The 25,879-nt window shown below is 30.8% G+C and overlaps 2 protein-coding genes across 3 annotated transcripts in view; one reads left to right on the top strand and one right to left on the bottom strand.

Moving 5' to 3' along the window:
• Positions 1-3,017: 3,017 nt before the first annotated feature.
• On the top strand, positions 3,018-4,811 carry LOC119831925. The gene is made up of 3 exons (XM_038355495.1): positions 3,018-3,227; positions 3,749-3,941; positions 4,510-4,811. Exons 1-3 carry the CDS (start codon positions 3,018-3,020, stop codon positions 4,809-4,811), a joined length of 705 nt encoding a protein of 234 aa, XP_038211423.1.
• Positions 4,812-5,117: 306 nt separating this feature from the next.
• The window catches only part of LOC119832007 (thrombospondin type-1 domain-containing protein 4-like), a 52,899-nt gene continuing 32,137 nt past the window's right edge, over positions 5,118-25,879 (bottom strand). For both annotated transcript variants that reach the window (XM_038355587.1, XM_038355586.1), the window contains exons 8-17: positions 12,155-12,335; positions 10,784-10,944; positions 10,259-10,534; positions 9,689-9,913; positions 9,057-9,293; positions 8,136-8,286; positions 7,448-7,620; positions 7,022-7,178; positions 6,685-6,747; positions 5,118-6,490 (exon numbers count right to left, since the gene is read on the bottom strand). In XM_038355587.1, coding sequence (XP_038211515.1) covers positions 6,390-6,490; positions 6,685-6,747; positions 7,022-7,178; positions 7,448-7,620; positions 8,136-8,286; positions 9,057-9,293; positions 9,689-9,913; positions 10,259-10,534; positions 10,784-10,944; positions 12,155-12,335 — 1,725 coding nt within the window. In that variant the 3' untranslated portion in view covers positions 5,118-6,389. The remainder of the gene's footprint in view (positions 6,491-6,684; positions 6,748-7,021; positions 7,179-7,447; positions 7,621-8,135; positions 8,287-9,056; positions 9,294-9,688; positions 9,914-10,258; positions 10,535-10,783; positions 10,945-12,154; positions 12,336-25,879) is intronic.

The raw sequence follows: 25,879 nt of genomic DNA on the forward strand, positions 1-25,879 counted from the left end.
GTAACGTGTATCGTGCCATATTACACGTATTCTTACTTTTGTTATTAACAAGCGAATAGAAATGCGAATGGCTCATTGATCCACTTATCCCACTTTTAATCCTAAAACACAACAAGGTACTTATCAGTATCACATCTATCAGACGTATTTGACCGCCAGCCCTACTGGAGTGGTACTCTACAACTACTACATGTAGTAGGAGCTCTCAAAGTTAACAGTTTCTCTGAAAGAGAAGATTACCACGCTAATCTGCTGTGGCAGTGCTTAAAATAGTTCGCACGAAAACATAGCACTTCTTTGTTCTCTGTCATCTTTTTCACCAATCCAGATTAAGAGTCGGAAAAGCAACCCTATCTCAATAGAAAGAAGATTCTATATGAACCACCACTGTAACCAGTATAAAATTATTATCATTAGGTGGAAAAACCTCGCTTATATTAATTGTATATTATTACACAGTTTGTTTGACTCGTGCTTGTTTTAATAAACCTGTATTGTATGCAGATATCTTCAGATTAAACTTTCTTCAACGAATAAGTACATGCACTTGTTAGGTACTTATCAAAGTTATTCAATCCTACTAATATTATAAATGCGAAAGTTTGTAAGGATGTGTGTGTGATTGGTGCTCTTTCTCGCAAAAACTACTCAACCAATTGCAATGAAATTTGGTACGTAGATAGCTGGATAACTGGAATAACATATTAAAGACAACTTCTTATCCCGATATTTCTACGGGACACGGACTTACGCGGGTAAAACCGCGGGGCTCAGCTAGTATACCATAAAATAGACACCACCCACTTATCACTTGTAAAGAAATAGAGTAAAATAGATTCAAATGTATTTAATTTTTACTATGAGTATGACAGTACAACAGACTTTCCTAAAAAACTGCAATATTTAATGCTGTTTAAAATATTTTTTTGCGATATTACATTTAAAACAGTATTTTAACCTATACTCTGTACCTATACATAAATAGTGTACTGTATTCCCGATAGAACAAATGCTATGAAACATACTAAAGAATTACATTTTATCATGTACATCAACAGATTAATAATACAAACATTTATCCTGTACACTTATTGTAACCACTTACTTCATTAGATAATTTCAAACAAAGAAAGTTTAGCGCATTATTGTATGAGCTAACTGAGACATTAGTCGGCTATAATGATTAATGAAGAAGAAGAAACAACAAAAATAAATGAAGATAATACAAGAACATCAGATAATGTTTTTCTAACATTAAGATTGTTTCTGAATTTCGTCACGAATATTCTTATGGTGCTCATAGTGTTTATATGCTTATTATTTTCATTACAAACTGGACAATTTGGAGCGTATGAATGGCATATAGTGTTGTGTGTTTTGGGTGTAAGTATGTACTTAAAATATATGTATTTTTACGTACTATATTATCCAAATAAGACTAGAAATAACATTAATTTCCAAAACTTATTGTATTATCCTATTTATTTTATAGTTATGTCTCGCTTATATAATAATTAAATTAAAGAAGGAACGAAAGAAAAAAATCTATGCTAATAATATAAAGCTGAAAAGTTTATTTGTTTGAACATCGCGATCTCAGAAACGACTCATAAATCATTTTGGGTTTATGTAGTCAATTTATGAAAGAAGGCAGGCTATCCAACATTAAGAAACCGCCGGGGAAAATCTAGTTATTATAAACCTGACTATATCTTGACTTAACCTGACTGGTTATTCTTGTCTATCATATAATTATTTACGTAATATTTTTATTATGAAGTAATTAAATAAATATAAACATTCTTTAATAACTATTTTCAGTATCAATTGATCATGAGTCAAGGAATACTAGTAATATCAAAATATAACTACTGGTCTATGTATCTGGCTCGACGACATAGAATCTATTCTCATCTTATTCTACAAGTACTCAGCACTATCTTGATTACAGTTGGTTCTGTTGTAATGTTTCATTATAAGAAAATAAATTTCAATACATTACATGGAATTTTGGGTAAGATAATCTCAAATCTAAAGCAATAATACTAGGATGTAAAAATCTAGAAGGTACAAAACCTAATGAAATAAACCATTTATCCCCAATTACCTTTTTTTACCTGATGCGAATTTTAAATCGTCATAAATTACTAACTGAGTATCAGTTATTATAAAGTATACTCTCATCTATTTAGAAGTAATAAGCATTTTTGAAAAATTTGACGAGTCAGCCTTATCTATCCGATTGTTCTAAGATATTTTTTAAATAATAACTCAAAAACAAATATAAAAACTACCATGTTCAATGACATCATTCAAAACGAACTGTGAAAACTCACGTTTCTTCAAATAGAAAGTTATATTTTGGACTTCACTTCCTTTTCAGCATTATGCGCTCTCATTATGTCCATAATGAGTTCACTGGACGGGATAATCTTGATGTATGCGAGGAGCATAAGCAGTTACATCAGCGTGTTTTGGCTTAAATGTGGTCACTATATTCTCGGAGCCGCCGGCCTCGTATGTTCTGCAGCCAGTCTTTGTTACGCGTACAAGAAGGGATCATTTAGGAAATGGGCCAGTAATGACGACAATGTGTTGGTGTTGACGGTTTTAACTAGCATTTACACCGTTTTGGTGTTAGCGGAGTTCGTCTTTGCGATGGGAAGAAGATTACGTACTTAATTGTGTTGTTTATTTATGAAAATATATATGCAAAATATGGCAAACACACTATACGCTTTTTTGTCATTTATTACGGCAGCAAAAGTCTTAAAAAAATTAATAATTAAATCAATTGTTACGTGGTTTGTATCGATTCATTGATATAAATCCAAATATTATTATGATTAGATTTCAAGTAATAGATTTTAGCAAAAAATTAATACAAAATCTTTTATAACACTCTGATATCATATGGTGATTCCATCATATCAGGTCACCAATGATAACGTTCCGATATCTTGACGTCGATTTACTTTCGATATATTTCGTGCGTTTAGGACGTCTGTTTTATTAAAATGTCAACTCGATTCACAACAACAAATAATGCACCGGATGAAATGAATAGAAGTGCTTATGCATCTCCGATATATATAACGTTGTTAAGTGTTACAACGACGATTACAAACTTGTGTCTTGGTGCGATAACCATGAGCGCTTTACTCTTCATACATGCATTTTCACTGCCGTCATCAATGAAGCAACATATTTATTTATGCGGTATTGGCGTAAGTATTTCAATTGCTTATAAGAATTGCTTGATGTGTTTCAATTTCTGTAAATGTAGAAGTTTTTATGAGCATATACGTAATATGTATAATTAATTACATTGTCACTATTCAGCCTGCGGCCTGGCTCGCACATTATCCAATATTTGCTGAATAAGTCATACTGTTTCTAATAAATTTTCAGCCAAATTCTATTTAACAAGAAAAAACATAAATACAGTGTCTATATTTACCTACGTCTTTCTGTATCTAAACTAATTTTATAAAGAGGAAAACATTTGTGTATTATTATATATTTGTAATGTTCTCACTCAAAAGCCACTTCAATCACACAAGGAGCGATTTCAAAAAATGTTTCACCATTAGAGAGATGCATCATCACTGAGTGGGGCATATACAATGGTCAAAGCAGGGGCGAGCCGCTAGTAAACATGCATAGCTAGAACTTAAGTAGGATCTAAATAATTCTGCTCGTCGTCTCAACTTCAAAATATTTCTAATTTCGTTTACATCACTTTCAGTATATGATTTTAATGGCGCAAGCTATTCAGTCTTTAAACCCACACTCGGGTTGGGCGCGCTTGGTGAAATACCAGGACCGCCGAGTCGTGCACTGGATGCTGCAAATTGTTGCTTCCATATTAGTTGTCGTTGGCAGCATAATTAGAATGATGGACGTGACAAGTAATTTTAGTACTGCTCATGGAATACTGGGTAAGAGCATTTATTATACGTATTTTAATAAGACTAAACGTGAAGCAAATCGTTATTTGTGAGGAAAAGTATCACTTTTCTTAAGGCTCTTCCTAATTTGAAGCCCAGTATGTCAAGATTTACTTCATAGTATAAACCTATAGGTATTATACTTATATGGCCTTTGCCATCTTCTGTTTATTGTATAATCATTACGTATAATTATTGAATTAAATTGTTATTTATAATTTAAAATCAGGATGAATGGCTAGTTAACTTATAATATCTATAGAAATTTAAGAGGAAATACGCCTCCAATAGTAAATCCACGTAACTATGTAATTATTTTTCGGTATGAAGGTCAGGTTTATACCAAAAATAATTTCGCCAAAGATTTAGCTTCGACAATACAAAATGCATAATGTAGTTTGTGTGCCTGGCTGCAGAAGGCTTCCCTTCCTGCGTATTTACTTACATATAACAAAAAGTGTGACTGATTACATAAAAGTTGAACGCGTTTAATTATCACATGAATTCCAAACATATACTAGCTTAATACTTCAATTAATATGCCTTGTATATGTTTCAGGTTTAATTGCACTAATCCTCACGATATTGAGCATGGTGGGAGGAATAGTCAGTGCGTATTCCTCGAAACTAAACATAAACCCCGCTTACATGAGGATAGCACATTCCTGCATAGGCAGTCTAACTCTCAGTGCTGCTTTCCTCTGCCTACTGTTTGCGTTCAACACCACATTTAGAGCGGGGATGGGTAATAAGAATGCTAATTTAGCTATAGCAATGACCGTGATTGGGTTAGTTGGTACGCTGACTTCCCCTTGTTTAGACGTCGTGAGAAGGATGATTAGGAATGTCAGATCGAACTGAATTTATTAATTTCATATTATTCAATATATTATGTCAAGTGAAGGTCAGATAATGGAAATAAAAAGTGCAACATATTTTTTGTGTATTTCCAAAGATAATTGAATATAAGTGTATTTAAAGAGAAATGGTTAAATCATGAAATCGTAATATGTAAAACCGATTTTTTTTTTAGAAAGTTACGTTTTCATGAAATGTGGTTTTGTTTGGATAGATTAATGTTTAATATCAGAAATGGCAATCTCAAGGTCCATATCTTAGATTAATATTGGATGTAAATAATAAATAAACATTTGATAGCTTGTAAATTTGATTTTTATTTCGCTTTTATGTACAAATATTTACTTATAAATACAAAATCTCTTGTGACGTAATGTACCAATATTTTCACGATAAAATCTATAAGTAGGTACTAATAATACAAAAAAATAAAGCTAAAGTTAAATGCCTATTACAATACTATAATCCTTATACGAAAATAAACGTTACACAGTATATCACACCAAATTAAACGTAAATACAAAAATAATGGCACGTAATTAGTATTTATTTTTTTCAGTACAATTTATAAAAAATATATATTATATAAAAGTTCTAATCGAATGGTTAATTTAACATACGGAGATACTACACAAACATAAATCCGACACTTTTTAAATTTACTGTAAATATTAACATATCAATGCTAAAAATTGTTAAAATGCTACAATGGCAGTAAAAGAAATAAAATTAAAAATAAACTTGATAGACATTGTCCAATGAATGGCTTACCTAAATAACTAGAATTAATAAAAACATATCATACAAAATTTCATTTTTAACAAATAAATTCAACTTTAAACTTAATGATAGAAGTGCCTTCAGCATAATTTAATTTTATGATGTTTATAAATATAATATATTTTGTTAAAAAAAAATAATTGATCTAGGTGCCTATCTCAAAAATAAAATAGTTGTACCTGAACAATCAAGTCAGCAATTTTTTACTTTTACATGAAAAATGTTAAGAAGTCACTTTAGTCGTAAAAATATACGTTTTTATGAAAACAATTTTTTTTTTTAATCCTTTTAAATAAATATTATTATTTACGTATTTAGGTATTCGCGTGATCATACTTCACGTTAAATTTAGATTTATTAAGAGTCCAATATTGGAAATGAACATAATTAAACCAATAACACCCAGTTGCTTTTTCACAGAATAACATTACTCAACTAAATGTTATAAACATTTACAAAATACATAAATTTATCATATAAAATGCCTTTAAAACTGGTCATAAATTGTATCTTATTTCCACCCAATAGGTTGAAAATTATTAATTAAGAAATTTACTGGAGTGAATATCTGCTAGGGAAGGGATTGAATTCCTAATTCTGACCTAAAAATTACTATAAGCTCTCATATTGCAATAAATATTTCGATCCAACATTAATTTAATATACAAAATGCACAATTATTTTATTTCGCTTATTTTTTCATAGTATTATTAACCAGAGTACATTGCCAATTATTTAAAAAATACATTTGAAGGTTTAATTTTGTCATCTGTATAGTATATATAAGTAATAAAATTATTCCTATCCCGTGCAAGAATCGCAGCAATTTTGCATGTAGTATTTATAATGGCAAAGTCTAGCTTGAACGACGAGAGCGCAGTTTCGCAATTTGTCTTCGCAATCTGTCAAACAAAGGGAAATTAAAAACGTTTCGTTTTTACAGTTTTGACACAAAATTATGGCTATCTCTGTGCAAATCTCTGTGTCTTAATAATTTTTATAAGAGTACACTCTATGTTATTGCTGAAAAACTAGTACCAACCTTGATGAAAATGCTAGTTTCAAGCAATAGAATGGGTTTGAATGAGTTATTTACCTTTTTCCTCGGGAATCGCTATTGTAGTTCTATGGGTTGAAGTCTTCTCTATTTTTTGGGATTCTGCAAAAATTATAATGTAATTTTATAAAATAAATTTAAATCTACATAATATACTTTTAGAATTGTACTTCTGCAAGAAATCAATATAAATTTATTCCAGCAACTGCCGCCATATTTGCGGTAAATCTGGTAACTTAAGCATCTGCAGTCTGCTTCTTCTTTGCCCAAATCATCTTCCATTAATTTCTTTCATTCTTTCAAAAAACCATTCCTAGACCCTTGAATATATCACGAAAATTAGCCGCAATTGCTTCATCCCTATTAGAATACTCACCAATAGTCAACACCGTCCTGTCGCATGTGGGCGTGCACGGACGCGTAGAGTTAGGGCGGACACTAACGCACATCGAATCGTTCACTGCAACATCGCTGCGGGCGCACACCACGGTGCGATGTTGCACCCCGATGCCAAGGGTGCAGTTACCTATACACTGGAAGTGGAATCTTTGCTATCAAATATGGATTATGTAGTTTACACACTGTGAACAAATCTTTATATTGTGATTGCGTTAAACTATAAAAAGATGAAAACTGAAATAGAAACAACAATGGAAAATCTTTTTAAATTATATTTATTGACTTTATATAGTTGTTAATTGGGTTTCATTGATTTGGAAAAAAAGAAAACAAACAGAAACTTTAATGCATGAAACGACTGACAGAATGTATTGAGAAAATTATGTGGAATTTATAATATTACCTGTCCCCAATCACTAGTATACCACGTTGGAGAGCAGTCCCCACTACAGGCTCTCTCAGCCTCTGGTTTCGGTGGCTTACAAGCGGAATCTCGTAAATGCCTTCCTGAACCACCAATACATAATACTCCTCGTATTTGCTTCCCACCGCAAGAAGAACATGGCGACCAGTCACCTAGCCAATACCAAAGAATCTATATCTACACATGTATATGTACTATTTACTACATTATATTTCTTACCAACTTGTCAAGATATTTACGATTGTTTTTACTAGTAAATGAACGTATACATTAAACACTTTATTAGAACACACAGAATACTAAGTGACTGTTTGGTATTCAGTGTTTGAATGTACATAACCTTGTCTTACATTATTTATTACATTAAGTGTAATAAACAGTACAATATGCATTGTGCAAGGCCCTTCTCTATGAAAATTAGGCTTCGTATTAGATATAGACAAGAATGCAAATAAAAGAGGAATAGATTTTATCAAATGCTTCATTACAAATAAATTTTCACCTTACGGTTAATTGGACTGAATTAAACGCGAATGAATGATGTTGAAGACATTTCTATTTATTTATTTATGCTGACAGACCCGTTAAAAATATATAAGAAACAGTTCAAGGATTTTAATATTCATGTATGTTTTGCACAAAAATATATCAAAATAATATCACAAACCTGTAAACCATTGTCCCTCATGCGGCTCACAAGTCAATTTGGGTGAACATGATCTAGAATTTTCTGGAGGTTTCCGTGGAGTGCATCCAGAAGGATCGGCGCATCGAACCGCTCTAGTTTGGATACCTCCTCCTACACACCACCCTACACACTGGAGGAAATAGATAAAATAAACAATCATAAATCTTAATTATTTATTTCAAAACATATCTCAATCTGGGTTCACGCCTACTTTTTTATATTAAGTATATCCAGAAGAAAATGCTAAATGGCACAATATAATGATATAAAAATTCAATAAGAATTGCAATTGTTTCAATAATAAGTAAGTTTCAATAATTTGAATTCAAGTTATTATTTTACGTCAATAACTTTTTGTGGTTATAGGTAATGTGCAATTATAAGTGATGTTATAAAGTCATTAAGGTCTTTATTACAAAAGCAATCAAGCAATAAAATTTGTTTGTTTAATATAATGTAGCAAATTGCGAAGTAATAACAAAATGATGTCCCTAATACCTAATGTAAATATGACTTCCATTACCTCCAATTGATTGCCGTAATTTTCATACGAAATTAGCCACAAAATTATTTATTATAGATAACATTTGAAGTTATGAATAAATTTACTTTATCATAACTTTACTCTTTTTTAGCAGTATTAGAGTTAATTTTGTTTCAGACATTACCATATCAAGACTAGAACAAAAAATAACATATTTTTTTTAAAAATAAGAAAAGGACAAAATAAGTTCTACTAAGGACTTATGTAGAATTTATGTCTTTATTCGTAGTAAGTAGATATAACAGAACTAAAAACAAATACATAAGAAAATATAATAATCTTTTTCCAATGTCAATTCTTTATTTTATCAAAGTAAATGGGTCGTGACTAAATTCTCTTCAAAGACACTAACTTACCTCAGACCAGTCTGCATACAGCCAACCTGCAGCTGCAAAGCTGTATTCTGGTCCTACATCTAAACCGGAACTATTCATAGCTATCGTATACACAGGAGCATCCCGAAAAGTGTCCACTTGATCCTGTGTTTTTGTTCGTTTCGTCTGAATCTGCCCAATTCCTCCAGAATTACAATCTGGTATGTTGCACACTTCTGTTGTTGGCAGTTTCGGTGCGGGACATTTTGAGTCGCTTATCTGAATGAAAGGCAAATAAAAGGCGAAAACATAAGAATTTGGTAATTAAAGGGAAAAGCAAATATTTTAATATAATATACTCTGCACAAAATGCAGCAGTTAGCTTGATATAATACTGTATGTTTGAATCATTAAATAAATTATAACAGAATGAAACACAATAATTATATATTAAATAATATACTATGTAAATTCTCCTGATATGTTACGTGCATTTGTCTTTTATTCATTCCACTAAATGATAAAGATAAGGCAGAACAGCGTTTGTCGGGTCAGCTTATTATATTATAAGAAATAATGATCTTTTTATTAAGAAATTGAAAATTTATTTATTTAAGACGCATTGAGTGCGTCTTAAATAAATTTTCAACAAATCAATAGCTCTATATACAAACCTTGGTTATGCCCTTCGAATGGTCCTGCACGCAGCCCACAATTCTTGTCCTCATCGCTGGTCCACATTCTGGACAAGCTGACCAAGCGGTGGCCCTCCATCTTGGAGGACACTGTATGTTCCCGCACCTACGGCGCTTGCTCGCGGGAACTGAGCCCGTGCAATGCGCGGGAGATACTTCTTTGTCTCCAGTGGAACTAGATTCTACGCAGCGATACTTGCCTACCTAATCAAACAAACCAATTTTTTGTTTAATTCAATTATACATATTCAAATTTTTATATTGTAGCTTTATTTGAATAAACAATTGAATTTATCTCGAAGCCACAATTATAGTGTATAATTTATATGATAATGTATATTTAGCAAAATGCGGATGGGTAATAAATTGTGCGAAAATCATGACAATATAACATTATGTGTAAAAATAGCATAACTAATCAATTTGATGACAAAAAAGTATCATGAAAAAAAAACAGTAAATAACCCTCATTTCAACAACATTATTATGAAATGTAATCAATTATATAATATATAATGATATTTATTCATATCAAAAACATATATTTACCTGGAAACCCCCTCCACAACTCCTGGAACATTGCGTATACGAGACGATCCTCCAAAGGAATTTCCGATTTCCCACAATATTTTCTCCAACACCATCATTAAATGTTTCTTTGGGATACCCAAGATGTCTCGATTTTTCAAGACCATGATGTCGCCTAATGTGTTTTGGGGTAGTTTCTGAGTTAACTTTCGTTATTGATTCAATATCTATTTCACCAGGCAGTGCGTCCGTGAAGTATTCGTATTTGATACTTGGGTTTGGCTGAGTATAGAGAATCTGGAAGACGATAATTAACTTATAACAATTCCTCTTCGATTCTGACAAGATATAGTTTGAATTTTGAGATTAGTGCCCAGTGGTTTCCAGAATTAACCGATGAAAATATATAAACTTCATGTCTTTGTAATAGATTACACTTACATAATAAATAAAAATCCTAAAAAGCCAATAATGAGTGTATGTAACTTTAAATTCATATAACATTTGTGTCCAATCGTATTTAAACTTATCATACTATTGACTTACCATAATATCCACGGGATATTGTACAGGGCCAAGTGCGAACACAGTATCCAGTCCAGCATTTCTCGTATAGACAAACCTGGCTCCAGCCGCTTCATATGTCCCTGGCGTGCTCACAGCAAACTCGCCGTTCATTATATACGACCCATTGGTTATTTTCAACGCTATAACAATAATTATGTGAAAAAAACTTTAAAGGCGTTTCGATTTGACTAAATACTTTTGGTTGTATCTAGTATATTTGGTATATACGTCTTGGCTTATATTGAATTCCACTTAATGTTATTTTTATATTAAATGTTGTAACAGAATGATTAAGTTAAAACTCACATTTCTAGACACTTATGATGTTGCCCTTAGCTTCATTTTTTTTTTCAGAAAACTCTAATCATGTCAATCAATCAAGCATATAATTTCGATATTAATATTATAGTCTAAGCAAATGCAACAGTTAACGAATTTTCGACAGTTTGTAATTTCACGAGTTAAATTATGTCTAACGGTTTTTACAATCTGACACATAATACGTATGACATCAAGTATAACTTTTGTTCCTTCTAAAACGTCAACGAACACCTATTTCGTAAAAGATAATATATGAAAAGTTACGTAAAGCTAAATGGAACCATCAACACGAACTAACAGCAACCTGCATCTCATTACTGCTTTTACTTTCCAAACATATTATTTAAAGAAACATTACATCCTTTTAGTTTAAACACCATAAACCAAATAATATATTATCTATGTTAGCAAAACACCTCCTACATTCGAATCACATTAGTCGAATGTTTATTCAACAAAGTGCTGTAAATCAGTTCATACATATCGGAAGTGCAGGATTAATCTATTCATAAGCACAGTAACATGGTAGGTGATGCTATTGTAGTAAAAACAAGTGATTTACAGCCAATCTAATCGACAATACTGATAAGTGACTAACTCCATGTTTTGCGGCCCATTTGCTTTCATCAAAGGGCCATTGAGTGGTTAATAATGAATGAATGTCTGGTTCCGCAGCCGTCAGCAAGGATCCATCATTCATTGCAAAAGATAAATGATTTAGACAGGACTAAGTGTTTCATTTCTTAACTGAATGGGAGATTTATTATTAGTTTCCAAGTACGCTTTGTAGGCTTTAACGTTTAACTTCATACAATTTAAGTAGAACAAGTTCTTAAATATAACTAAGAGTATAAGAGCGGATAAGAAGTTGTTATCTGCTTGGTTCATTTATATAAATATAAACTAAAAGAATACTTTGTAAAAAATCCAAAAACTGCTACGCATCCGAGCGCAAGCAATTAAAATCAAACGCAAGAACATTTCAACCCACAGTTTTCACAGCTAAAATGCAATACTCAGTATTCTCACCTATATAATTATCGCTGGATGCGATTTCTGACACGTTGAGCCGGCACGCGCCCTGAGGGACGGTCGTGATGTAGGAGTAGCCGAGAGGGAGCCGCGGCCGTGCGAACAGCCCGGAGACCAGCCGCCTGCCGCAGCGGACCTCTCGCGTTCCTGCTATTGAGAGCACTTCCCGACCCACCGCCTGTGCATTTAATAATGTTATGTTGTTATCCTTTGAACTAAAGAAATTCAAATGTTGGGTACGATGTTTCTTGACATAATAATTGATCCTACCTACTTCGTCTTACCTAGTTGTATTCTATATTATAATTTTAATTTTATTTGAATAGGTCATATCTCACTTTTTATAGATAATGTACCTACCGACATCTGTATTATTTATATAATGTAAAACTCTCGGTATGTGAAATCAAATTTACACAGTCTTAATTGTTCATTTTAAATTGTTTCATTACCCATTACTGCAGAGTTATACTAGTAACCTCATCTTGCATTGCAATTTTATGGTCTATCTACAAACACATATAAATAACAAAAATAAACGCATAAATTAGTTTTAATCTAAGATTAAAAGTGTGCCATTACCATTATAGATAAAAATGTGTAAAAGCTATTTAAGCAAAAATAAAACACAAAAAAACAACTTCAACTTACATCTATCTGTATTTAAAAGTGTCCTTAAATATTAACAAGTAAGATAGTAAGTTGTAGTCAAAAGGAGTTGCTAATATACGGAATGGTTTTATACAATTTTAATTGATCATTAATATTTCAAACAAATATAAAGTTGAGCCTCATTTTATTTGCAGATCTGATTCAACGGTCGAGGCGAAACGTCTCAAATGCAAATTTACTCTTTGTACAAAGAATGTCTGTCCGTAAAAATAAATTTAATTTCCACTCTGAAAATAAACAAGACAGACAAGATAAAGGTATCTACTTAATGCAGCCAGGCATCATTCCGATTAATGCAAATGTCACATCAAACATGTGACAAGTTTTAATCAATTTCACAACTCTAGTCAATTATGAATAGGTATTTTAATTAAATTCTTGTTAATACTGCGTCGAGTAGGCGCCAAATGCTATGAGCATCATATTACTCACAATACTATGGTACAACAATGGTTGACATTGTTCAAAAGAATTCAATCTCATCTCCCACATTCTCTCACATTACGATATACGACACTGATATTTGAAAATGACAAAGGCGTGACCAAGAAAGATTTCTTTCAATTTGTAAGTGTCTAGAGAAGTAAGGACATTATGATTGCTTATAATTTGGTGTATTATATACGTTTATCGTTGTGGTATTCAAAATAGTGTTATTTACAGTTATATTAATGTGAAAAGAAAGTAACTCTTCTTTTGCAATTTAGTTTTTTAAATCAATATTAATTAATACGGGTTTACTGTTTTATCATCCACTAACCTATTGCCTTTTAAATCAATTGCCTAATTAATTGCTCTTGATCATAATAAAGCATTTTTAGATTATCGGAAGACTATATGTAAAGATTATATAAATTGTTTTTAAATTATCGAAAGTATCTTAAAGATTAAACTATTATTTTTTGTCCACTTATTCTTTCATATCACACAAATCATCTAAACTGTTTTGTTTATTCTTAAATTATTCATTATTAATCCAATTAAAACTAAAACTGCGTAAAGTTGCATTTGTATAAAACAGTGATTAAATATTTCAATTACTGATAGCGAAGAAAGCGATGTTGCTCATTTATTTCTACTTAAAGGTGGGCTTGCTATAGGTCTAATGAACGGGGAATATCCATAGTAAGCATTTATTTTATATATTTATGTGTCCGTAACAAATACCCGTAATTAGGTACTTTTTTGTATTAAAATAAATATAAAATACACAAATTTTACAGTTAAATAAAACCCGGAAAAACTCTTTGAACACACAATCGACTCAGAATTAACAAATCTTATTCCTTTTTGTTTGATTTCGCCGAATTGTATTACAAAATAACAACAAAAAATCTTCAATCAAAATTGTATATGGATATTAATGAAAACGCTTCATTTATATAAATAAGTACAGATAGCAAATGCAAATTGCACTTTACCCATTGTAAATATCATACCAGCTTTTACAATTACCATTTTATCGAATTCAAAAATCTTCCACGGCTTAATCTTGTCATTACTTCTCAATACTCAGGTTTAAAACCTTATTAGGGTTGGATGATAAGATGCCTCTTCAAAATACATTATGCAAATTGACACTTACGACTATTTGTTTGTAAATGTAGAAACTGTTGACTTTTAACTGGTTGAAGAGTAAATTAAATATGTGGGGATGTAGCAAAACGAAGTATCATTAAGAGTCCTGACTTACTGAATATGCGATATGTCTAGCCTATATAAATACATATTTTTACATTTCCTTACGTATGTTTTGCATTGATATTGAAAGCTTTTAAAGTTTTATATCTAATTAAAAGTAATTATATTACACAGATGGATTCTTTAGTTAATAAAAAGGTTTTATGGTTTAGTTTTTTATAATTATGGGGTGTCGGAAAACCTGGTGATGCTCTCGTTTTGGACAGCAGTAGCTAGGATGCACCATTTTGCTTCTGTATTAAGTGAGAAATTTTATATTTATCTATTTTGTTTGTTAATTAATGTATAAAATGTGTAAACGATTTTGAAACATTTGTTTATTTAATTAAATGAAGATGTGTTTTTTTACAATATTTGAATAATATGAAACGAAGTATTGAATGTCAATATTATATACGATACATAATAAACTCATATTATTTTAAACTTATTTAAATTAATAAATTAAAAAGATAGTTAAATAATATCGTTAAGTTCACAATGCTCATAAATATAATACTAAAAGCTCGAATTACCTAAAATATTTAAAGCATTACTCGATTTTGTTCATATTTTATGACTTAATTCGTATGTAAATTAGTTTATACGATAACATTTATGTTTAAGTGCTGATTGCCAGTTTCGGGCCTATCATTATGTGTCTAAGAATTTTAATGAATATGCGAATAATATTAATACATTATGCCCATATAATAAATTATACAGCCCATTTTATATTTTAATGTTTTTTTAGAACCCTGATACATTTTCTCGTTCGTGTATAAAATACAATACCCTACAATTGAAACAAAAATATATTCAAAAAATTTATCCTTTCAAATCTTTCCTTTTTAGATTCAGCCACGTATGTTTCATCGCTCGATTCATTAAAAATTGACAATATGATATAAAAACGTTTATTTTAATCGTCCAATTAATGAATGTCGTAGGAAGTCTTTAAACTAACAACCACTTAATATTCGGAAAGATTACAATGATCTTGGCTTTATCATCAATCAATTAGCAGTATTGTGGATGAATAAATCAAACGAGGTGGTAATTGAAAGCGTCGGACTAATAGCCAATTAATTAGGATTAAATGTGTGGACCAACCCGCATAACTTAACCAGTTAAATGGCTGTGGCCAATGATTTATTTTCGCCTATTTCTTTAGTAAGGACTTGGCATGACAATTGATTCGATTTTATAGATAAGATAAAAATTCTTGAGTTATTTCATTAAATTATTATTATTTTCGATCGTGGTTTGAAATATTTTATAATACTTTTTATGCATAATACGTTACATTATTTGTATTTTTATTTTGCACATTTAAAGTAATGTCTAAACCCCATTTATATTCAAAAACTTATTCATCGAATAAAGAAAACAACCATTTCAAAAATGTGTTAATTTTCCGTGTTTTGCCATTTTTGGGCGACAATCTTATATTATTGCGTAATAGTTTATTGGACGTATAAGTTTTAACCAAAGAATTAAAATGTTTAAAAGAATTTGATACAAACATTCTAAACGAAATGAAATTACCGACCATTACACAAAAATGCCAGGTATGTAAAGTAATCCATCAATATAATTGGCTATAATTTTAAATATAAATTAGGCAAGTGAAAAGCTTTTGGGTCAACAATTTTACTTCCCAGCTCGTCCATTAATATAATGAGACAAATGTAATAAATTATGTTTCAATAAGTTTCGTTGACACCATCGTTACTTACATATTTACGAAGCATGTTAAATTAGTATGTATAATTAAATTTACGGGTCATGATTAAAAAAAACTAAGTAATGCATCTCTATAAAGCTTTCATCTGGTTATAATTTTTTCTTTTATTATATGCCATTATTTAAAAATACTCAACACATTACCTACTATATTATGTATCTTATTACTGAGACACGTTCAGAAATAGACTTGAAATAAAAACCTGTATGAAAAATGCGTTTTTAGTAGACTTGCAATCCTTACTATGCGATTCAATTAAGAACATGATCGATGCTGCGCCATTTTGTGTTATCATCTTTGTTAGTTCAAAGGCATAAATAATTTAAGGTAAGAAATAATGTTTGGGTTTGAATTTGATGTAAGTTTCCGGCAAAATAAGATAAAACCGTTATTTATATGAAAAAAAAAATACGTAAATCGTATTTTTCAAGTGATACTTGACACGGCTCATTGACGTATGTTGAATGAGTAATTATATCATAAATAAGATAGTGACTCTTTATATCTGCTATTCTTCACGCCTATTTACACTACTTCTGCGAATGTTCATGGATGGTGGTGATCGCTTACCAGCGAGCGAACTACCAGCTCAGTTACCCGCTTATAGCATATATATATATATATATATATATATATATATATATATATATATATATATATATATATATATATATATATATATATATATATATATATATATATATATATATATATATATATATATATATATATATATATATATATAAAAAGACAGGGCAGTTTTTATCCCGGAAACGAGAATTTTGCGCGTAAAACCTCGGAACTGTTTGTATTTTCTCTTACCACGCGTTTAAAGTCGCGGGCGGAAAGCTAGTAACCAATGAAAAAAAATAATAAGAAAACATTAATATACTTACAAATATTAAAATGAAGAGTAACTTCGCAGCTGCAATCATCTTCAATAATTTAACATGGAACCATTTAGAATCTGATATTTGATTCACTTTATACTTCACTTGTCACTTAATTCAATATCCTGTATTGAAAAGGTTTTATTAAGATATTTAGCTATTCGATAGGAATTTTATTATTCTGTATTTCAGAAAATTAGTCATACTTAAAACATTGCATTATAAGTTGAGCTGTATATAGAATGAAAGAGCTAATAATATTTCCAAAGCGAAATGTAATGTCCAATAAGTGTCGATGCTAAATGCTAATACAATAATGGTTTCACAAAATCGCTTTATTGTGACTAGCGGAACGCGAAAGCCGACTAAATACCTACGCACTTTGATCTCTTAATATGAATTGAAGCGTATTTCTAAATCCGCAGTGATATCTTTATACGCAGGCCGCTTTGGAGGAATCGCACTAAACGTACACGTTCGCTACGGATTATAACATTAACATTAATTTGTCATAATTCAATCCTTTTGATTTGCATAGCGTAATGCAATTACGCGTATTTCAAGATTATCCAGCCAACGTCACTTGAAGCAATATTTTGCGGAAACAAATGGGATTTGATTAAGAATCGTTTGAGTTATATTCATTTAATTGATTACAATGTTCTTCAATCATTCTCGTTGGAATCTTATAAAATAGACGAAATATTATGTGCGAACTTGTTTTCGTTATTGTAATGCTTTGTCCTCGATTTTCAGCAATAAAATGAAAATTAGTGCGAAATAATTTTGATGCTTGATAAACAACCTTGCAATTTGTAGCAAAACTCATAAAAGCGCATCTGGTACATAATGTTTTTATGATGAATAAGAACGACAATATAGCGAATGCATAATGATTTAACATGCGAATTTTTATCATAAATTTGTTATGATAACCTGGATTAAGTGACTGCCGTGTAATATGCACATTGACCGGGATTCTTAAGATTTCCCAAAGCTCATAAAGCAATGGCTTGGCGCCAGATTTTCAACAGCTGTGCATTGCGTCCATAACGTGCATATAATCCCAAATGTGCTATTATTGTGTACCAAATAGACTTATGATTGAAACATCAACCAAATCACGTTATCCACCTACGAGATATTATCTCACAAGATTCATGTACCACAACTAACAATGATTTCAACTTTTGATTCGTATTACACTAAACTTCACGAACGAGCATGAAGACGTGTCGTTTCAGGTTCTATAATTGTACCATTGGTAGGAGAATGATAATTTAATACAAATTTTTTATTTCTCATCTTAATATAAAGGATAATATTTTTGACTTTGTAATTAATAATACCCATATTTAATATAACTATTCATAATATCATATTTATATAAATCCTAGCTGTGCCCCGCGGTTCCACCCGCGTAAGTCCGTATCCCGTAGGAATATCAGGATAAAAAGTTACCTATATGTTATTCCAGTTGTCCAGCTGTCTACGTACCAAATTTCATTGCAACCGCTTCAGTAGTTTTTGCGTGAAAAAGTAACAAACACACATCCTTACAAACTTTCGCATTTATATTATTAGTAGGATAGGATAGGACAACTTAAAAATTCTCCATCAATCCTCTCAGCTATAAATAATGTTACAATTACCTTACATGTAAGTTTATTACATTATGAGTAACCTCACATACAACAATATCCTGTAGATCTTATTGTGACACATACACAAATATCTACAACAATTTAGAAAGTAGAGATCCATGTAGATCGATAAAGCATACTGTATTATAAATGTTATCTAGCGTGGTTATAAAGGCAATAAATAGTGGTCGTTTATCAATTTACAGCAAGAGACTGTTTAACCCTAATTTGGTCACGTGTCGCTGTCGAATATTTCAATTATTTTTATTATGATATTTTAACCCCGACTGTTATGAAACGCCAATGAACAAATTAACCGCAGGGAATAAAATTGAGGTTAGTCTGTAGTTTATTTCTACGATATTTTGATTTAAATCGCTGTATATTATTGTATCGTTTACGATGTCACACTAATATTATATATGTGAAATTTTGTTTGTTTGGATGATTGTCCGTCAATTACGCTGAAAGTACAGAACGGATTTTGATGAAATTTTGTATACTATTTTATATATTTTGTTAGGGTTTGAGCTCACTTGGGTGATAGCCGATAGGATATTTTTTATGTTGATTAAATGCTCCCTTGGGATAAAACAGAATAAACAGTGACTTATTCACTTGTAAATGGAATATTTATTAAATACAGGACGGCAAAGCCGCGGGCGGAACTAGTATCATATAATCTTATAGTTTACCTGGCCTTTTTACTGTTATCTTCTTAATATTTTTATGTTATATAATTACACAAATGCACAATATCGCAATAAATTGTTGTATTGTATAGATGTATTTAAATATACTACAGAAAAAAATGTGCAAACACAAACAAAAACCGTTCAATCAAAAAACAGTAATCTCAGCAGTGCACAATGATATTTATGTCCATTCTTTGTTACCATGACGTGTAGAGGTTACAGCTCTATTATGCAGTTGGAACGATTAATATCCACACAGGACCCCGAAGTCGTAAATCAGTGATGTTTTACAACTGGACACTTATTTTGTAACTGTATGTAGGTGTCACTAAGTGAAGGTTCTATAGATAAGAAAAATATACGGACGTTTGTCCGGATGTTCAACTACAGGCTCTGCTTTAATCGTGTTTCGCTATAGCTATAGTAAGATGCTACTTAAGAAAAGCTTTTAGATGTGTTTTCGTGTAAACATTCATAATTTCAAAATAAAGCGAACGCGATATTTATTTGTTTTGCATTTTTTTAACTATCTATTTAAGTCGTCATTTATCTGTTTTCAATAATAAATACAAGATAGTGAATATTTTGTTCTATTTGATACAAACATATCTTTGCATTTGGACAAGCTTTCTTACGATTACACTTTACTTATTTAAATAATTTAAGTTAAACTTAATTTTGTTGCCATATTTCGCAAAATAACTTTTATAAACCTGTTTAAAATATAACTTAAGCATAAATCCACTGAACCTCAATTTATTTAGCTGCTTTGTGGGTGGTCAAAAAAATTAATAATATATATAAAAAGTAAAAATCTGATGATTTGATTGAAATTTGAGCAAATTTTAATTCGTCGCAAAAATACAATTAGCGCTTTTATGAAACTAACAGCAACTTCAATTAGATGATCGCTGCCTAGAGGTTTTTTCGTAGAAGTGTAATTAACTGATGACTAAAAATTAACACAATGTCAAGCCGAGAATGACTTTGACAAAAATTAAATGGTGTCAACAACTGATTAAACTGTTTTATTTTAGTCTAACATTAAAAGCACACGCACAATTTATATTTATTTTATAAAAAAATAACGACAAAATAATACAAATTCATTTGAATTTTGCATTTCCAAATATTATTAATCTAAATATATATAACTCAAAGTTGACTGACTGACATAGTGATCTATCAACACAACTGAAACCGCTGGACGGATGGGGCCGAAATTTGCCGTGCAGATAGATGTGAAGGCATCCGCTAACAGAGGATTTTGTATTTTTTTTATGTTTGATTTTAGAGATTTAGAAATTAAAGAATTTTTAACGAAGTTTAAACACGATTTATTCATTATATTATTTTGGTAAATTGTACCCCTAAAGGGATAAAATAGGGGATGGGAGGGGATTTATTAAGACCGCGCGGGCGAAGCTGTGGGCAACAGCTAGTCTTCTATAAAATACATTTTTAATAGAAGCCGGAAACATGTTATTTTATAGGAAGTTATTTCAATCAAAGGAAAGCTCATTAAAGGAATTCTATCCAACATCACACAAGCCATATTGGATAATTAATTAGTGGAACAAGTATACAATGTTTACATTTAGTTTATTTTTAAATTTAAAAAGATTACACGAAATAAGGCAGCAATCCATTAATAATTTGTTAGTCTGTCATTAAAAACTACATTACATATATGATTTTAGAAAGTGTAAAAGGATTTCATAAAAAAAATTATTATTATCAAATTGTGGTGATGTACAAACCATGCTTACATTACATTAGCAATTTTATAAAAATATAACTTTTAAACTAACACCACCCACTATACCACCTCCAGTCCATTACAATCATTAAATTTAACTATCATCTCAGAAACATACGAATCATATTTTCATGTTTAAAAGCATTATATTTTGATATACAAGAATACCTCAATTGAAAGCCATTTTTAGAGATTGTGATGAAAATTACATTCTCAAGTTAACTAAATTAAGAATACGATTTGTTAAGTTGTACGAGTATATAAGATAAATGACAAATATGTGTGTGTACTAATGTTCCTGCAAGAATTGAAGCGAGGACCATTTACAGAGTAACCATTAGCAGTTACTAGAAACGTTATATCGAGTGTCCCATTAATTTAAATACGCTAACTGCACGCGTGTTTTATTTCACTGTTAGGTGTTAGTTGTGGTATTCTTCTGTTTATTTATAACTATCGAGTTTCTCGACATCTTGGGCTATGAATTAATTCATGAGACAGTTTTATCGCTTTTCAAGCAAAAAACAACAAAGAATAGTACATACTTTTATTCGAAATAAATAAATTTTTAAATCGAGTTTATCATAAATCAAGTGTAGAAATACGATTATACACATGATAGCTTGTCATAGCTACAAAAAAATATATCTACAAAATATATCACCGACGTTCCCGGGAAGGAAGTTAAAACTCCAGATATGACTCAATTTCCAGTCAAACACGAAAAGATACATCATCAGTACAAGCGTCAATCGGTTGAAAACCAACGGATTTATCGTATAACAGAACCAAACAATAAATATCGAATTGAGTTCCTTCGTTTTGAAAAGTACTACAGAATTTAATGGTGGATATTTTGGTACATTTAAAATATTGAACATAGCCAACTTTGTAAGGGATAAACGTTACAGCATCGAGATTCAAACGATGCACAGATAATACAGCAAACAATAGCCTATTATTATAAACACACGAGTTATTTCAGGTCTAAGTGTTCACGAATAGGTGAAACAATATTTTGAAAGGAAAGATGATATCTCGCAAACTATAGGTGGTACTAAGATCCATTATAGAGATGTAAATGAGTTGTTAAATATTTACCAAACGTAACAAAATTGTAGGTAAATTCTTACGTTCAAATTAAATGAAACCATTAGTATACATAGCGACACAATAGAAAAAATACAGTTACAGTTATTTTAAATAGATGCAATATATATTGTTAATATGCAAATTATTAATTTAATTTGTTAATCAAACATTACTTCGGGACTTCAATTTATATTAATAATTACTGAACAACTTGAGTTATAATGCGATTTATAAGATTTGCATAAACTGATTAAAATATACGAGAACATAACGTATTAATTTCAAAACAAAGTGTTATTAATTTGCCTTTTAAGCATTTCATTTATATATTTATTAAATGTACTTTAATATACATACACATAAATATATTATATTTGTTTAATTACAGATGTTTTAATACCATACTTATAACTTTCACTCAAGCAAATTTCGTACATTTACGCAATTTAATATTTTATTATAAAATATTTAAAATTATTTAACAACCTAAAAACTGTAACTAAAGCGTCTTGTTAATCTATCTATTTTATGAATTTTAAACTATCTAATTTTTACCGCTGATACTATTATAACCATAGGTTTATATATTTTACTTTATTTCGTATATTGCATTATTTTTCATTAAAATTTAATGAAAGACAACGCTATATAGCTGCAGCAAGGCTATTTAATCTGCTTAATTTATTTTATTATTTACCTACTATAATTATTATTCTCTCATTCTTTATAACTTGAAGCTTACAAGCGAACCGTACTTCCTTAAAAAGTGCAATTTCGAAATCCCCAACATTTGCCAGCTATCAAATTAACATCGGATTGTCATTGACCGATGCGGTGGTTACATCACTTCACACATCTAGGCTGTAACAGACATTAAGCGGAAATTAAATTATTTATTCTTCACTACTCAAATTTGACGGATTTGTTGAATGGATAATTCTATAACCGCAGCCGTGATAACATATTTTTTATTTTAAAATTATCACATGTTTTTTTTATGTTGGTTGTGATTTTAAATGACAATTTCATATTTTGTTTAAGCCTAAATGAATAAGCAATACTTAGTAAGAATTAAACGAACACCACTATAAACTTATCGCATTCGGTTTTTGCTAACTTGCTAACAACAATTTTCTATATTAAGTACCTAAATTAAACTTTTCTCGATATAAAATTCAAATCTATAAACTCTTTACAGAACTCCCGAAATTTCGGTAGATTTTCCGAAGGCGACTGTGCGCGTCGTTGTCGCGCGCGATCGTGCACTACTGAATTTGTCTATGCGTCCCCAGCACTCGCATATATGTGGAAAATCTTTTACAGCCCACTGCATACTAGTATAGCACGCATGCAGCTACTCATCCGTAAATATCTGACTTTAATTACAGCCGCATCTGATCATTGATAAAATCTGCAACTCTTGACGACAGATTAAAAAATCGATAAGATATGTATTTAATACAACTGATCCTCAAAAACCCTGCATAAAACCAGAACTATTACCATCCCACGGTCAAGTATAATACGGCTTGAAGTTGTAGCAAATGTAATTGAACCTTACTGACATTTAAGCTCATATTCTTTCGGAATTCCTGCGCAGTTTAATAAATTTTTCCTTTATTGCAGCATTCTATGGATGTTCTCTCGTTCGTATGCGGTTTTGTACACGTATTCACTTATAATGACCGAGATCATAATGTTGCAATCATGTGCATTTCGTAGAGCGTAATTCGCTACGAAATTACATTTTGTTTAGAAGTAATTTGTAACGATAATATATCGCATCGGTAAAACCTTACAATACTGTCAATTAATCAGTACCTAATAAAACGTTATAATTGGAAGTCGAAATATAGCATAATAAAGCTTTGTAATAACACAATACAATGTTTGGGAGGCCAAGGAAATTGGGAAAACTTGAAGTGAAATAAAAAAGGGAAGCTCACGATAGGAGTACCTGGCGGAACACTGTTGATGCCCTCTGCCCCAGCTAGGGTACATAGGAACATAAGTCAAGTAAGTCAATACAATGTTACGCTTTTGGAAGCTCTCCCCTTTGTTTCCTACAAACCTTATAATATGGCAATTTTTTTTTGAAAAACATTCCTAGTAAATTCAGCCAAAAAGGTATTAATAGACAAAAACAGGCAAGCTTTTAAAGCAACTTATGTTTTAAGCAAATTAATAAAAGAAAATGCGTTGTAATTTATAACAGTAGCAGAGATTATGTTTTTTTTTTATGATTTCTTTAAATAGGTATATCGGTATTCTATTTAACCATAAACACTTACACAATATGTAAACCTCAATCACTCACACCGCAGTCAATTTAATGATTTGTCCGTTAGTAATTATATTCCTGCAATTTACAAGTGCATCAATTTAATGATATGAGCCTATATACAAGTGCATAAACTATACTTCTGCTTCGCGTATATTTTAGACCAATTTAAGCTGTCTATTGCGTTATAAAGAGACTATAAAGAATGAAATAGCAATTTCTATTCATAATAAGGCGATCAAAGCACTAGTTAAACATGCCATCAGAGTTAAGTGAAGTAACAGGCTATTAAAGTCCATCTGCGGCGTGAAGACCCGTAAATAAAGCTTTTGTTCGAACTTTATTGTCTTTAAGGTTTGACAAACAGCCTTGTAAAATACTCCTGTGAATATTCCCCTTTGTATGCGTCTTTGTTCATTATTTTCTTAATTAAAAGTGAAGTCCCGTGTCCCCTAGTGGGGTATGGGGCAGATGATGTACATCTGTTTCACTGATCGATTTTTCTTTAGGGACAAGTAGGTGATCAGCCTTCTGTGTTCTGCCAGACCGAGACATTTTTTTTTTGTGCGTCCCCACCGGGAATTGAACCCAGGACCCCTTGGTTCTACGCTCAGGCGTTAACCACTGTACCAAGGAGGCGGTCGAATTCTAATTTTCTTAATTAGTAATGTATAATCATTATTTTAAGGTCACTCGTTTCATCGCCATACATCGGCAATCATACATTAGTATGTTGGTTTTATGAAAATTGCGTTATTTACGATTTAAATAATAGGTCAAGACTGAGCAGTGTAACTCACAGAATCCATATTATATTATTTATAGATGATCATAAAATCTCTAAGTCAAAGTCATTGACATAGATATATGATGGAACTTTTTGCCATTTTTCTAACGAGAGTTTTCATGTTAATATTAAAGATTATACGTTTAAATAACAAACTATATATGTACCACGAGCGAACCCTGGGCGAACAGATAGTTATAAATATTGAAAATTTTATAATTTTATAAATTATTTTATTTTCTACTGGATTTAAAACCCCTTTCTCTAAGTCTCCCAGTTAGCTAAGATCGGCAAGCAAAATCTTTGTTAACAATTTTATTAGATAGAAATTCGATCATTCATATGTAAAAACAAAACCTATGATTTGATTTGACATAAAAATAATCCTTGCATATTTAAGCTGAATATATACTAATAGAAAAGTATGATTAAAAAGCAGATGCAGGTGTGTAAATTAGTATACCGAAGAGAGGAAG

Source organism: Zerene cesonia, chromosome 14, assembly GCF_012273895.1.
Source record: "Zerene cesonia ecotype Mississippi chromosome 14, Zerene_cesonia_1.1, whole genome shotgun sequence".
NCBI classification, from domain to species: Eukaryota; Metazoa; Arthropoda; class Insecta; order Lepidoptera; family Pieridae; genus Zerene; species Zerene cesonia.

Excerpts from the sequence above, each read along its gene's own strand:
- LOC119831925 (XM_038355495.1), top strand. The coding sequence starts at position 3,018 with ATGTCAACTCGATTCACAACAACAAATAATGCACCGGATGAAATGAAT. Across the intron at positions 3,228-3,748 it reads TTTATTTATGCGGTATTGGC|TATATGATTTTAATGGCGCA; the intron begins GTAAGTATTTCA and ends CATCACTTTCAG. Across the intron at positions 3,942-4,509 it reads TACTGCTCATGGAATACTGG|GTTTAATTGCACTAATCCTC; the intron begins GTAAGAGCATTT and ends TATATGTTTCAG.